This window comes from Mustela erminea, chromosome 10 (genome assembly GCF_009829155.1).
Source record: "Mustela erminea isolate mMusErm1 chromosome 10, mMusErm1.Pri, whole genome shotgun sequence".
NCBI lineage: Eukaryota > Metazoa > Chordata > Mammalia > Carnivora > Mustelidae > Mustela > Mustela erminea.
This window is the reverse complement of record NC_045623.1, coordinates 102,781,324-102,793,746: the sequence shown is the minus strand read 5'-3', so window position 1 is coordinate 102,793,746 and position 12,423 is coordinate 102,781,324. Positions and strand designations below refer to the sequence as shown.

Sequence of the window (12,423 nt, the reverse complement as noted above, 5' to 3'; positions counted from 1 at the left end):
GCTGACTGAATGTATCCGTCGGCTTTATGGAGTAGGATATGCTCATTAGAAGCACTTCTGAGGGCTCACGTTTGGTATTGGCCAGATAAACTACGAGCGTACTTTGTGTTTTCTGGGAATGTTAGTTAACCCTTCAGCTTAGTTCATTGTCAAGATCTGTGTAAATTAGCCTTAGAATTTTGATTAGTAGTAGAAAGATGGGTCTTTTTATAACACTAATATCTTTTTAAGGTTTTGCTTTTAAAATTGTAGAATACATGAAACATATAGCTTTGGTGTAAAATAGCTGTGATCACAGAAGTGTTCTGCAGTTTGGGGTGGCGGAAATAGCAGCATTTTCTTTGGAGTCAAGAGACATGTATTTTAATCTTGCCTCTGTTTTTAACTTGCTAATAAGGGAAATTCTTAGACTTCATAGATCTCAGTATTCTCATCTGTAAAGGAGAAGAGGATTGGCCAAGACCTTTAAAGTCACCCCCCACCACACACACAACTTTTTTAACAGCTTTTTAACAGCTTTATTGGGGTTTAAGGTTCCATTTGGCAATTCTTTTTTGTTTCTTTTTATACTAGAATTTAGCAAGCCACTGTGTGTGTGTGTATGTGTGTGTGTGTGTGTGTAAAATACTGGACTAGATCTAGTGTTACAGCTTAAATAGGCATTTGGTTTGGTTTATACCTGAAAGGGAATAGCATTCAGGAAAATTCTGTGGTACTGGGAGGAAAATCTTAGAGATTTAAAACCCTCCTTATTATTTCCTTTAAAATTACGGCCTTCCCACACAGAATGTATAATTTTCCTTTAACAAGCTCTTATTAGTGATAAAAGTTTGGACAGCGGCCATCCTGAAGGTTCGTCTTCTATTAAGCAGACATGGCTTTCTCCATTCTTTGTTACATACACCCTCACTTTTTGAAGACTTGTTTTTATTTTTTCTTTTTTAGATTTTATTTATTTATTTATTTGACAGAGAGAAACAGCAAGAGAGGGAACACAAGCAGGGGGAGTGGGAGAGGGAGAAGCAGGGCTCTGCCGAGCAGGGAGCCCAACGCAGGGCTCGATCTCAGAACCCTGGGATCATGATCTGAGCCAAAGGCAGGCGCTTAACGACTGAGCCACCCAGGCACCCTGAAGACTCATTTTTAAATTGGTAATGCACAGCATTTCTCATCTTGTAAAGGGGGATTGGAGGAGATTATGTCTGTTTTAATTCTTTAATACCTGCCTTTATGGAGATGAAGTGGGGGAAAATCTCTGTTCCTTGAAATTTGGCTTCCTGACAACAGTTTCCCAAGTTAGGAGCTGGAGAGAGGGTGCACTTTGGAAACAAAGTGATATTTTATGCTGTTGCTTTGATTAGGTTTTAGCCACAATATTTAATTTATATTGATTCTAAATAAACTCAAAGACACCATCCATTTTTTTAAATTTAAGAAAGCGGAGGGGTCACTCCAGATTCTAGATGGGATTGAGGAAGGCTGTGATACATACTAAATTCCAGGGAGAATTGCCCCACTAAAGATCACATGGAGGGTTCAGGAAAAAAAGAATTCGGATGATATCCTTGATGTTTTATTACAATACTACAAACACAGGGGCGCCTGGGTGGTTAAAGCCTCTGCCTTCGCCTCAGGTCATGATCCCAGGGTCCTGGGATCTAGCCCTGTATCGGGCTCTCTGCTTAGCACGGAGCCTGCTTCCTCCTCTCTCTGCCTGCCTCTCTGCCTACTTGTGATCTCTGTCTGTCAAATAAATAAATAAATAATCTTTTTAAAAAATATTACAACCACAGTATTCTGTACTGTCTGGTGTACTCTGGGATTGTATTACTGCAGGATCATTGTATTTGTAGTGTAGTTTAGTTTGCTGTGTTACAAATATAGGTTTTTTTAAACAACTTACTCTGTTTAATTTTAAAACTGGTTTTACAAGGTAGAAGTTTTAAAGTTGCTTAATTGCTATTCCATAAAAATTGTTGAACTTTATTATTATTGACTAATTTTATTTACAGCTGGATGGGACTCAGTTGGTTAAGCATCCAATCCTTGGTTTCAGGTCAGGTTATGAGCTCAAGGTTGTGAGATGGAGTCCCACGTTGGGTTCACTGTGGAGTCAACTTGAGCTTCTCTCTCTCTTTCTCCCTCTGCCCCCCCACCCCCCACCCCCGCTCACGCTCGCTCACTCATGTGCACACTCACTCTCTGTAAAGAAATAAATTCTTTAAAAAAATTGTTAGACCTTTCATCGTACTAGGTAAAATAATATTCTCCAAAGGACCTTATTGAGGCTGTATTATTTATTCCTTCAGTAAATAGTTATTGAGAACTTACTTTGGGTTACATTCTTGAATTTGGGAATTGAAAGTTTTTCTGTCTTCTCCAGGTTTATTTCTGAGTTTCTGCCACGTTAGGTACTTCTGTATTCTCCTTGAATCTATTTCAGAATAGAGGATTTAGTTTCTCTTTTCTTGCATGAGTCTTGCAGAGGCTTTAACAAACAGAAACGTGTTAAAACCCACTATCAGGAATGGATGAGTGTTTGCTGATACTCTTCAATGAGAGACAGAAAAGGGCCGCAAGTCTACTTTCTTGTAATTCTGGGAGTGTTCAAGTTTATCCGCTGGGTTCTTGTTTCAGCTACAAATGGTAATTCAAGTTGCTGTTGTTGTGTTTTTTGTTTTTGTTTTTAATGTCTCATTTTAAAATTTAAATTCAGTTAATTAACATATAATGTGTTATTAGTATATATTTTTTAAAGTACTTAACAAATGCCTGGGTAAAACGTTGTTTTTTCGTGGAAAGGTATTTGTGGAGTTGGGAGTATTTTTTTAATTCTATGAGAAAAACATGGTTTCAAAGACATGGGTAAGAAACAATCTGGTGGCCTGTACTCACGGCTGTTATTCTCTATACTCTAGGCTCTGTGAAGGCAAGGACAGTGTCAGGGCTTTTATTTTCCCCAAACCATCATCTGATGAGATGTTCAGTCAACAAATGAGTTGATCTGTATTTAAGGACATTGCTTAGATTGGCTCTGTTGGCATGTTTTCAACATTTTGTTGTAAAAATCTTAAGCCTAAACCAAAGGTGAAAGAATTTTGCAATGAACACCTGTATATACACCAAAGATCCTACATTAACATTTTGGTGTATTTGCTGTGGCACACATCTGTCCATCTGTATATTTCTACAGCCATTTATTAATTTTCCTTATTTTTGGTGCATTTCAAGGATTTTTCTGGACCGCCACAGAAGCTAATTTGTATCAGGGCCATGTTTGAATTGGTGAAAGAGAAAGTGATGAGGAGTCGGGTTTGGCTCTCAGATGTAGCTGTGTCACTGACCTCGTATGACATACATGGATAAAACTATGATTTCTTGCTAATGTTTCCGTGATTTTAATATTAAACATTGAGCATGATCTCCCGATGGAGATTCTTTATCTGCTGACTGTCGTGATGGTAGGAGTGCTGATTGTGTTTGTTTACTGTCGCCATTACAGATGGCTCTAATGTTACTTTGCGGGAAACTTAACTTTTCATGTCTTTTTCGGCCAGGAGTAGCGCATCGAAGCCAGAGCAGTGAAGGAGTCAGTTCTCTGAGCAGCTCGCCCTCCAATAGCCTTGAAACCCAGTCTCAGTCTCTCTCACGTTCCCAGAGCATGGATATTGATGGCGTCTCTTGTGAAAAAAGGTAAAGTAAGCCATTTTCCAGTAAGCGGTTGGGTTTACGGAAAGGGAGAGAGATTCAGTCACTTTGGTCTCTAGTCCGCTAGTCCCAAGCGCCAGCCCAGAGATTGTGCCAGTCCTTAGCAAATGAGTGCGAGATCTGTGAGGTTTATAGGTCTTTGTATTATTCTGAAATAGTCTTTATGGAAGTGTTTCTGGTTTTGGCATTGAAATGTCTTTTATGAAATAATGGTATAAGTGGTAAAAAAAAATTATTTTAAATTTTTTCTAATGTCCGTATTTTGTACACACTGTGTTGGCAGGCGTATGTCAGTCTCTAAAAATTTCTTCAAAGTTTTACTGACTAGTGAAATTTTTAAGTTTCGAAGGGTACAGACAGGTAAGCCACATGCCTTAGGAGCTCCATAAGGGTCAGGATGTCCTAGAATAGGGTCTGTCTCTGCTGTCACAGTGCCACGAGTGGGTGACAGAGTGGCTGGGTACTGAGTCCTTTATTGCTCGGGAAGGCCAGAGCCCCCCACCTCCCACTCCAGGACCCAGCTCCTCTGCCCTGAAGCAGCTCCCACAGTTCATGTCAGTGGACCGACAAATACTGTTTTCTACGTGTGTTATGACGTGGAAAAGGTTAAGAAGCAGTGGCATAGAGCTTTGGCACTTGGTAAGCTTGAGTTGAGGAACCAGATCAGAGATCACCTTACATTAGGTAAGAATTCAGAAAGGACTGCATTCCCAGGAAAAAGATCAAGTAGGAAAAAATCCAATCCCACAGAGTAAAAACAATCGTGTTCTTATTACCGCAGCTCTGAGCTGATAAATTGTTACAAAGCCAAGTCATCTCTGCAGTTTCATGGCCAGTGGGTGACTTCCCTGGGTCGAGCACCTAGATTTATGCTCTTGCTATAGTCTGAAAAGCCTCAAGCTGAGAACTACTGCCATATACAGTGGAGCCAGGCCTATGCTGTCTGAAAGGCACCTAGCAGAAGCAAACATAAATCATCCATGTCTTCAGAGAATTTCCTTAGAAAAATTGCCAAGAAGTGTGAGCTCATGGTCAGAAATCACAGAATGCGCCAGATAAAAGCCAGCATGAGTAAGGGACCCAGAGCAGAAATGACAGAAGTATTCACCTGGAGATTTTTGGGGTTTGGAATTACTAGGTGTGGAATACAAAACACACATGTTTAAATAAATTACAGAGGGAATTGAAAACATGAATAAGGGGAAAGCAACCATAAAAACAACCAAGCACAGCTGAAAAAGAATCATGTCGAATCTCTAGAAATGAAAAGATCACTCAGATTGAAAACCTGATGCAAGAGTTAGGCATAGCTAGATTAGACATAGCTAGAGAATTAATGTACCGACCGGTAGAGCTGAAGAAATTACCCAGAGTGTGCCACAAAGAGAAAATGGTGAAACCTGTGCAGTGTATTTAGAGACATAATGGACACACAGCCAAGATAGACCTCATGGAAATTCAGAAGGAGAGAGTAGGGAGACTTAGAGCAACTCCCCACACCCCGCTTTATTCTATGCTTTTTTCCCTCTCTTGGTTGGGAAGCCATTTTCAAAAAGATAAATGGCTACGAATTTTTCTAGAGTTGATAAATGATATGACTTCTCTGATTCAAAAGGCCCAGAAACTCCCATGCTGATTAAACCAAGGGAAGCTCATATCTGAACATTTTGTAGTAAAATTTCCAAACATTGAAGACAAAAGAGCTTTAAAGCAGTCAGAGAGAGCAAAGAGTTGAGCGACCAAGGAATGATCGATGTCTGGACGACGGAGGTCACATGGAGGCGTAATAGTATCCAAACGCTGAAAAGTAAATCAGCTGCCCGCTGGAACTTGGGTGCCCTCGTGCACCTGTCTTTCAGGTGCAAGGGTGAAATAAAGACATTTACCGATTCAAAAGAAAAACAAGTGCACAAACAAAAACAACCTGATAGTCTGCCCCCAGAAGAGCCGAGCTTTTAGCAGGTGTAGTTGAAGAGGAAGGAGAGCAGAGAGCGGTCCCAGGACTGAGTCTGCGATGCGAGCTGGAACGCCGAGTGCGGGAAATGAACGTGTGAAACGCGAGTCACAGTACAGGAAATGACACTGGGGGAGAGAAGGAAAACAGTGAGTTAGGTGGAACTTGCTGCACAGCATAGCTGGGAAGCCACCAGGAGCGGGGTGGTTAGAACAAGCTGTGAGGTCCCCGGGCACTTAGGAGAGGGGTAGGAGAGGGGTGAAGATACTTGGCCAACTTTTACATTTTGATGAAAGGATACTTGGTAAAACTTCAAGGGTAGCCGCTAAAAGAATGGGAATGGAGTATGTCTTCCAAACCAGTCAAGGGAAAATATGGAATGGGAGTTGGGAGCTCGGGAGAATTTAAGTCAATTCAAAAGGACACAAGTTTTAAAAACACAAGGTTTTAAAAAGGGACAAATAAATAGAAGATCGAAAGAAATGAAAATTGGTCAGGCATCATAATGCATCACAGTGAAAAGGCTTAGATTGGGGTAAAAACAAAACAGAACTCAGCTGTATCCTTGTTTACAGAAGGCACACTTGAAACATTAGGTTAGATCTTCAACCTTTCACTGAAAGCGAAAGAAAGGGAAAAGCCAATCCCACACAGATACTAAACAAGAGAAGACCGGGGTAAACATATTCATAGATTAGATTTTAAGGCACAAAGTATATTAGAAATAAGCACTGTGTACTGTTTAACAGTTTCCAAAATATATGCACTTGGTAAGACGACAGCAGCAGCACTAAAGCACATGACAGTAAAACTAGGAGAAAGCAACACATAATCAGAATGGGAGATGTTAACATTCCTTTCATCCATCAATAAATCAGAAAGAATGAGCATCAGTAAGCATATGAACAAATTAAACCGCACAGCTAAAAGCTTGATGTAATTGACAGATACAGAACTTGGTACTGTACAGTTGGAGAACACACATTCTTCCCTAATCCCCAACAACCGGAGAGTTTCTGTGGGATGCGTCACATAGATCATGTTTTCTGACAAGGACATTAAATTAGGTAATTAATAGAAGGAAAAGTCCTAAAAATTTCCTCATACAGTTGGCAGTTTTTAAAACAGAGCATGCTTCTAAATACAGATCAAAGAAGAAATCATAATGGGAATTTGAAAGGATCTAGAACTGAACAGTAAGAGATATTCCGTGTTACGGACTGTATGTCGCAGCTAACGTCCTCGGAAGAAAATAGAAAGCTGTAATATATTATAAATGAAACGGAGAAAAAGAGAATATAAGTAAGTCTCAGAAATAAAAACCCTTTTCTGGGAAGACTCTTTCCCTGCATATGTGCATGGCCGACCCCTCTCTGGTCTGTTTTCATGCGGCATTTCTCCGGGAGGCTCACCCCATTTAAAATGGAAAGGCCTGCACCCTCAGTTGCCCTTTCCTTAATTTTTCCATAGCAGTTATCGTTGTACGATATGTTTCACTTATTATGTTCATTGGTGTCTTTCTCCCTCTAACTAGAAGGTAAGCTCCATGACACAGGGGTCGTTTTGTCCCTTTTGTTGGTCCCTCGAGCTCTCTGACAGCTAGAACAATGCCTGCATAGAAAGGGGATCTCGGTCATGTTCGTTATTAAAAAAGAGAATTCTGTGAAAAAAATAGAATGCGCAACATGCAAATAAACATGAAAATCTGGATGAAAATCAAATTCCTGGAAAAATGTTCTCCTAAAATTGACTCAAGAGGAAAGAGAAAACCTGAATGATCAAAAACCAATGAAATAAATCGAATCAGTATTTTAAAATTTTCCAAAGTAAGCCCCTCGCTCGTATAATCTTATGGGCAGATTCTGCCATTCTAGTTATACACAAATTTTTCCTGATAATCTTAAAAAATAGGGAATAGTTACCGACCCAATTTACAAAGCTTGTAGGACCTTAATATCAAAACCAGACAAGAATAATATAAAAGAAAAAAATTACATGGTAATCATGTTCATGAATGTACTTGCAAAAATCTTGAAATACTGACAAATCAAATATTACAACACATAAGCAGCAGACAAAGCTTCTGTGGGACTGGATGCCAGGATAGCGGTTACTGTGGGCTTGCTTGGTTGTGGAAGGGTCATCGGGTGCTCTTGGAGTGCTGGTAATGCTCTGTTTCTTGATGCGGGTGCTGATTACATCAGTATGTTTCTTTTGCGAAGCTTCATTCAGCCAAACACGCAACGTCATCCGTGGTTAGGTCCGTACGGATATTTCAGTTATAAGTTTAAAGTAATAACATAACATGAGCAACTTGGGTTTATCTCAAGCGTGCAAGGGTATAGCATTAGTGAATCTATGAATATCATTCGGCACGTTGTATATGGAAGAGAAAAGCCGTATAATCTTGGTAGTTGGAAAAGTTTTATAAAAGCCTCAGTCCGTGATAAGAATCTTCGCAGACAGGAAACAGAAAGGTGCCTCCTGAATTAGCGATATGGCAGAGACAGAGTTCAGTGAGTAGACGGGGACCAAGTGACTAGTTTGTCCGGTAGACTGTGAGTGGAAGTGACATGTGTCCCTTCTGGGTGAAGGCAGTTGAGCCGATCCCTCCTCCGCCCCTCTCTTCTCTTGCTCCAGTGACCTTGGAGGCTGTGTATTGCAGATGGCATAGATTAAAGATGGAGTAAGGATGCTTCACTCTCACCAGACTTGGCGTAAGCAAGAAATAACCATTAGAGTGTTAAGCCTCTAAGATTTCCAAGTGTGTGTGTGTGACCACAGCATAGCCTACCGTATTCTGACTACTACAAAGGACGTCTCTCAAGAAACTACAGCAACTCTCATAGTCTGGGGTGAGAAATTAGAAACACTCCCTTTAAAATCAGGAAAAAGAACAAAGGTGGCTGCTCGCTCTTTTTATGTCTGATCGACACGGGGATCCTACCCAGTGCGATCAAATAAAGGTTAGAGTGGAAGAAACGAAGTAGTTACTATTTGGAGAAGAAATGGTGTTCTACCTAGTAAATCCTATGTGTAAGTAAATAAGTTGTTTCTCAGAGGTCTCAGAGTTGTATTACTATGGACTAGCAACAAGAAATTAGAAAACTTAATTTTTAAGAGGTACCATTCCCAATTTCATTTAAAAACATATGGTACCTAGGTATAAATTTAGCAAAAGAAAGACTTGGAGAGAAAACAGTGAAAGTTTATTGAAAGACCAGGGGTGCCTGGGTGGCTCAGTCAGTTGAATGGCTGGCTCTTGATGTCTGCTCGGGTCTTGATCTGAGGGTTGTGAGTTCAGGCCCTGCACTGGGCTCCGTGCTAGGTGTGGACCCTGTGTAAAAAGATTTATTGAAAGACCTTGAAGAAGATCTAAAAACTTGGAGAGAGATGCTTATTATGGACTCAAGAATGTAATGAAATCCTTTCTCCCAGTTTGATCTCAAGAGTCCATAAAATTCTAGTGAAAATACCAACAGGATTTTTAAGAAATCTGTAGAGCTGATTCTTAAGTATGTGGGGATGAGCCAGAGGCCAAAAATGGCTAAGACTCTCCTGAAGTAGGAGAGTAAGGTGGAGACATTGACCCAGCAGATATCAAGATTGACTGTGAAGTATTAGAAGTAAGATAGAGTAATTTTTGTTCGGGGACAGGCAGATTATCTAATGGAACAGAAATGAATATCCAGAAAAAGACCCATACTTGTATACATGGCTACTGGACCTGTGAGAGGTGATTTCATATTAGCATAAAAAGGATGCTCTTTTCAATAAATGGTGCTGGGAAAATTATTTATTTAATGTGGGAAAAATTAATATATGTGCTTGACCAGATTTTTGTAATCAGGCTCTGATTGTATGTATATGTGCCATTTAAAAATGATATGTACAGAAAATAACCTCTAATTTGCTTTCGAAAGTGAGCCTCAGAAAATGCCAACTTAGGAAAAATATCTCCAGCAAGTGTAAAGACAGAATGTTTACATCTTAGTATATGAAGAGCTCTTAAAAGTCAATCAGAGAAAATATTTATTATTATTTTGCCTTCTTGACTGATTTTGACTTCTTTGCTTTATTATTTTTGTCTTCTTGACTAACTTTGACTGATAGTTAAGAACTTCTCCTCAACCAGGAGCTATGACATTGGGTGGATTTATAAAAGGTAAAAGGCTTATTTGTCTTTTATACTTAAAGCATGTCCCAGGTGGATGTGGATTCAGGAATTGAAAATATGGAGGTTGATGAAAACGATCGAAGAGAAAAGAGGAGCCTCAGCGATAAGGTTGGTAAGAAATGAAGCCCTTGCTTCTGTTTGTAGAACAGGTAATATAAATGCCCTTTTGGTTCTCCCATCTGCACTGTTGATCCGAGTGAGCTGCCCCAGGTCAGCAAATTCTGTTGAGGTGACTCTTTTTTTTTTTCTTTTTGGGAGGAGAAATGGGTAGCTAAGATTGCTCTAAGATTGCACTTCTTTCATCCGGGCAGATCCTGCAGTTAGCTTGGTTTCAGACCCATATTTTTGTCAGTAGATGGAGTTGGTAATGAGAAGGAATTTAGCGCTAATTTGAACTTTTTCTGTTGGTCTTTTGCTTATGCAAGTAGGTCATCAGATCTTCCGTAGTATTCAGAGGAAAATGGCTGGGAATTGAAGCAAGAATACGGGAAGTCCAGTAGCACTTAGAAGCTCATGTAAAATACGAGGTCTTTATATTTTGTTACCATCTGAGCTTAGTTCCCTATAGTTAGCGAGAAAGACCTGTTCTGTTTTGGCGGGTGTCCTGGGGGTAGACCTGGCAGAGACCGTTGCGTCCCTTCTGGTGTGGTGATCAGGAGTGTTCCGCAGCAAGGGGTGGTCACCTGTTGGACTGTGGCCTTCTAGTGGCGCGATGCTTTATTTTGTAGAGTTTTTACGTGTTTCCAGAATTCTTTTATATACATGATATTTTATCTGTGACAGAAACTAGTGAGTAACATTAAATTCTGGAAAAGATTTTGGATGAAAATGAGTTCTGTGCTGATGTTATCCTGGTTCTTTGGCGTTCGGGAAAGGAAACGAACAGGACGTATATGCATCCTTTATCTAATTCCTCCCTTGGTGATTGCAGTAATGTCCCTGCTCCTTTGTCCACCTCTGTAGAGAGTTGTAAGCGGATGAAACCTCCATGTGGTGCTGAAGTCAGAGTAACAAGCTTATTTTCCCCTTAGTCAGTGGGTGAACAGTCGTATGCATTTCTAAAATATCCCGATTAATAAATGAGTGACTTGAACTTACCCTGCAAATCTTCTCCCTCACAAGGAGCCTTCCTCGGGTTCAGAAGTGTCCGAAGAGCAGGCCTTGCAGCTGGTCTGTAAGATCTTCCGCGTCTCCTGGAAGGACCGGGACAGAGATGTCATCTTTCTTTCTTCTCTTTCTGCACAATTTAAGCAGAACCCAAAAGAAGGTAGGAATCTAGCTTCACTGTTAAGAGAAAACAAGAGTGTCATATCTTTGCCCTTCTGTTACCCACACTCACTTTCTCTTGCTTTGGGGTTAAGTGTTTTGACTACAGATAGAGTTCTTGATGAGGACACTGCTGTTTGGCCACTGTCCACGGATCTTACTGATAAACCATTTTTTTTTCAACTTTCATGATTTCTCTAGCAGAAAACTCTATAAATAAGTTAACGTTCTCCATTATTTCAGAGTTGAAGTTAATGTCTCTAATAAGTAGGAGTCCACTGGACGGTCTCCAGGGGTGCTGGGCGAGGTGCTCGGATGACCTGTACTTGCTTGAAGTGCCGATCAGGTCATGTGCAGACCGTGGAGTAAATCTTGATCAAATTGCTTAGCAGGCTAAAACATTGATATTTTGCTGTGTTTCCAGGATTCTATTTTAAGAGGCTACCCTAAACCGCACTTCTGTAACAAAGCAGTAAAACTTCTAGCAAGATTGCAGCATTTCGGGCACTGACACTCTTCTTTTTACAGAAGTCATTTGGAATGCGGGAGAGATGGGGTGGTGTGCTGTGTGTTCCTTTCATGTCACTCGACCATGACCTTGCTCCCTGATGTATTCCTGGTGCCTAGAAGTGTGCCTGGCACTTAATAATCCCTCTGTAGAGGTACTTTAAATGAGTGAAATGAAAAGAAGATTGTCTTGCCCTTTTTTGTGCTGCCCATCTTCCCTGGCAAGAAAAGTCCCCCATGTTCCTGGCCTATGGGTAGTTCACTTCTGATTTTACTGGGATCTTATTGTTATTATGGTTAAAGATGTGAGCCTGTGTTTCAAAAGCCTGCCACCACTTCTTCTTCGTCTTCTTTTTTTTTTTTTTTTTAAAGTAATAGCTACTTTTTAACGAAATGTTCAGTACAGAGAGAGAAAGAGAGTGAGCAAGTGGGGCGGGGGGAGAGCAAGACTCTCTACCAGACTCCCCGCTGAGCAAGGAGCCTGACGATCTCACAACCCTGAGATCATGACCTGAGCCTAAAACAAGAGCGGGTGCTTAGCTGGCTGAGCCACCCAGGCACCCCCTTGTTATTTTTCTTATTGTAAACCTTAGAATTCTTAAATCTGTCTTGTACATATATAAGTGACTATTTTTAATAGCCAGATCAGATAAGGTTTACAGTGTTACAGCTCTCATGTATTTAGTGATATTTAAAATGTATCTGAAGACCTGCGGTAAAGCATTTGGGAGCTTCGAAGAATAAGGAAGGAGTTAGAAAATAGAATTTGTTCCAGAAGGCCAGATGGTGACTAAATATTAGAACCTTCGTA

General features: G+C 40.4%; 1 protein-coding gene and 1 long non-coding RNA gene across 6 annotated transcripts in view; one reads left to right on the top strand and one right to left on the bottom strand.

The window, feature by feature from the left end:
• UBE4B (ubiquitination factor E4B) overlaps positions 1–12,423 on the top strand; it is a 121,963-nt gene that overhangs the window by 53,176 nt on the left and 56,364 nt on the right. For 3 of the 4 annotated variants that reach the window (XM_032360940.1, XM_032360941.1, XM_032360942.1), the window contains exons 3-5: positions 3,558–3,693; positions 9,860–9,947; positions 10,962–11,106. In XM_032360940.1, the coding sequence (XP_032216831.1) occupies positions 3,558–3,693; positions 9,860–9,947; positions 10,962–11,106 (369 nt within the window). Of the gene's footprint in view, positions 1–3,557; positions 3,694–8,302; positions 8,380–9,859; positions 9,948–10,961; positions 11,107–12,423 lie in introns of those variants that run through there. The other variant, XM_032360943.1, reaches the window with a different exon arrangement.
• The window catches only part of LOC116600715, a 46,065-nt gene that overhangs the window by 28,806 nt on the left and 4,836 nt on the right, over positions 1–12,423 (bottom strand). For both annotated transcript variants that reach the window (XR_004289771.1, XR_004289772.1), the window contains exon 2: positions 10,938–11,123. This is a non-coding gene — a long non-coding RNA (uncharacterized LOC116600715). The remainder of the gene's footprint in view (positions 1–10,937; positions 11,124–12,423) is intronic.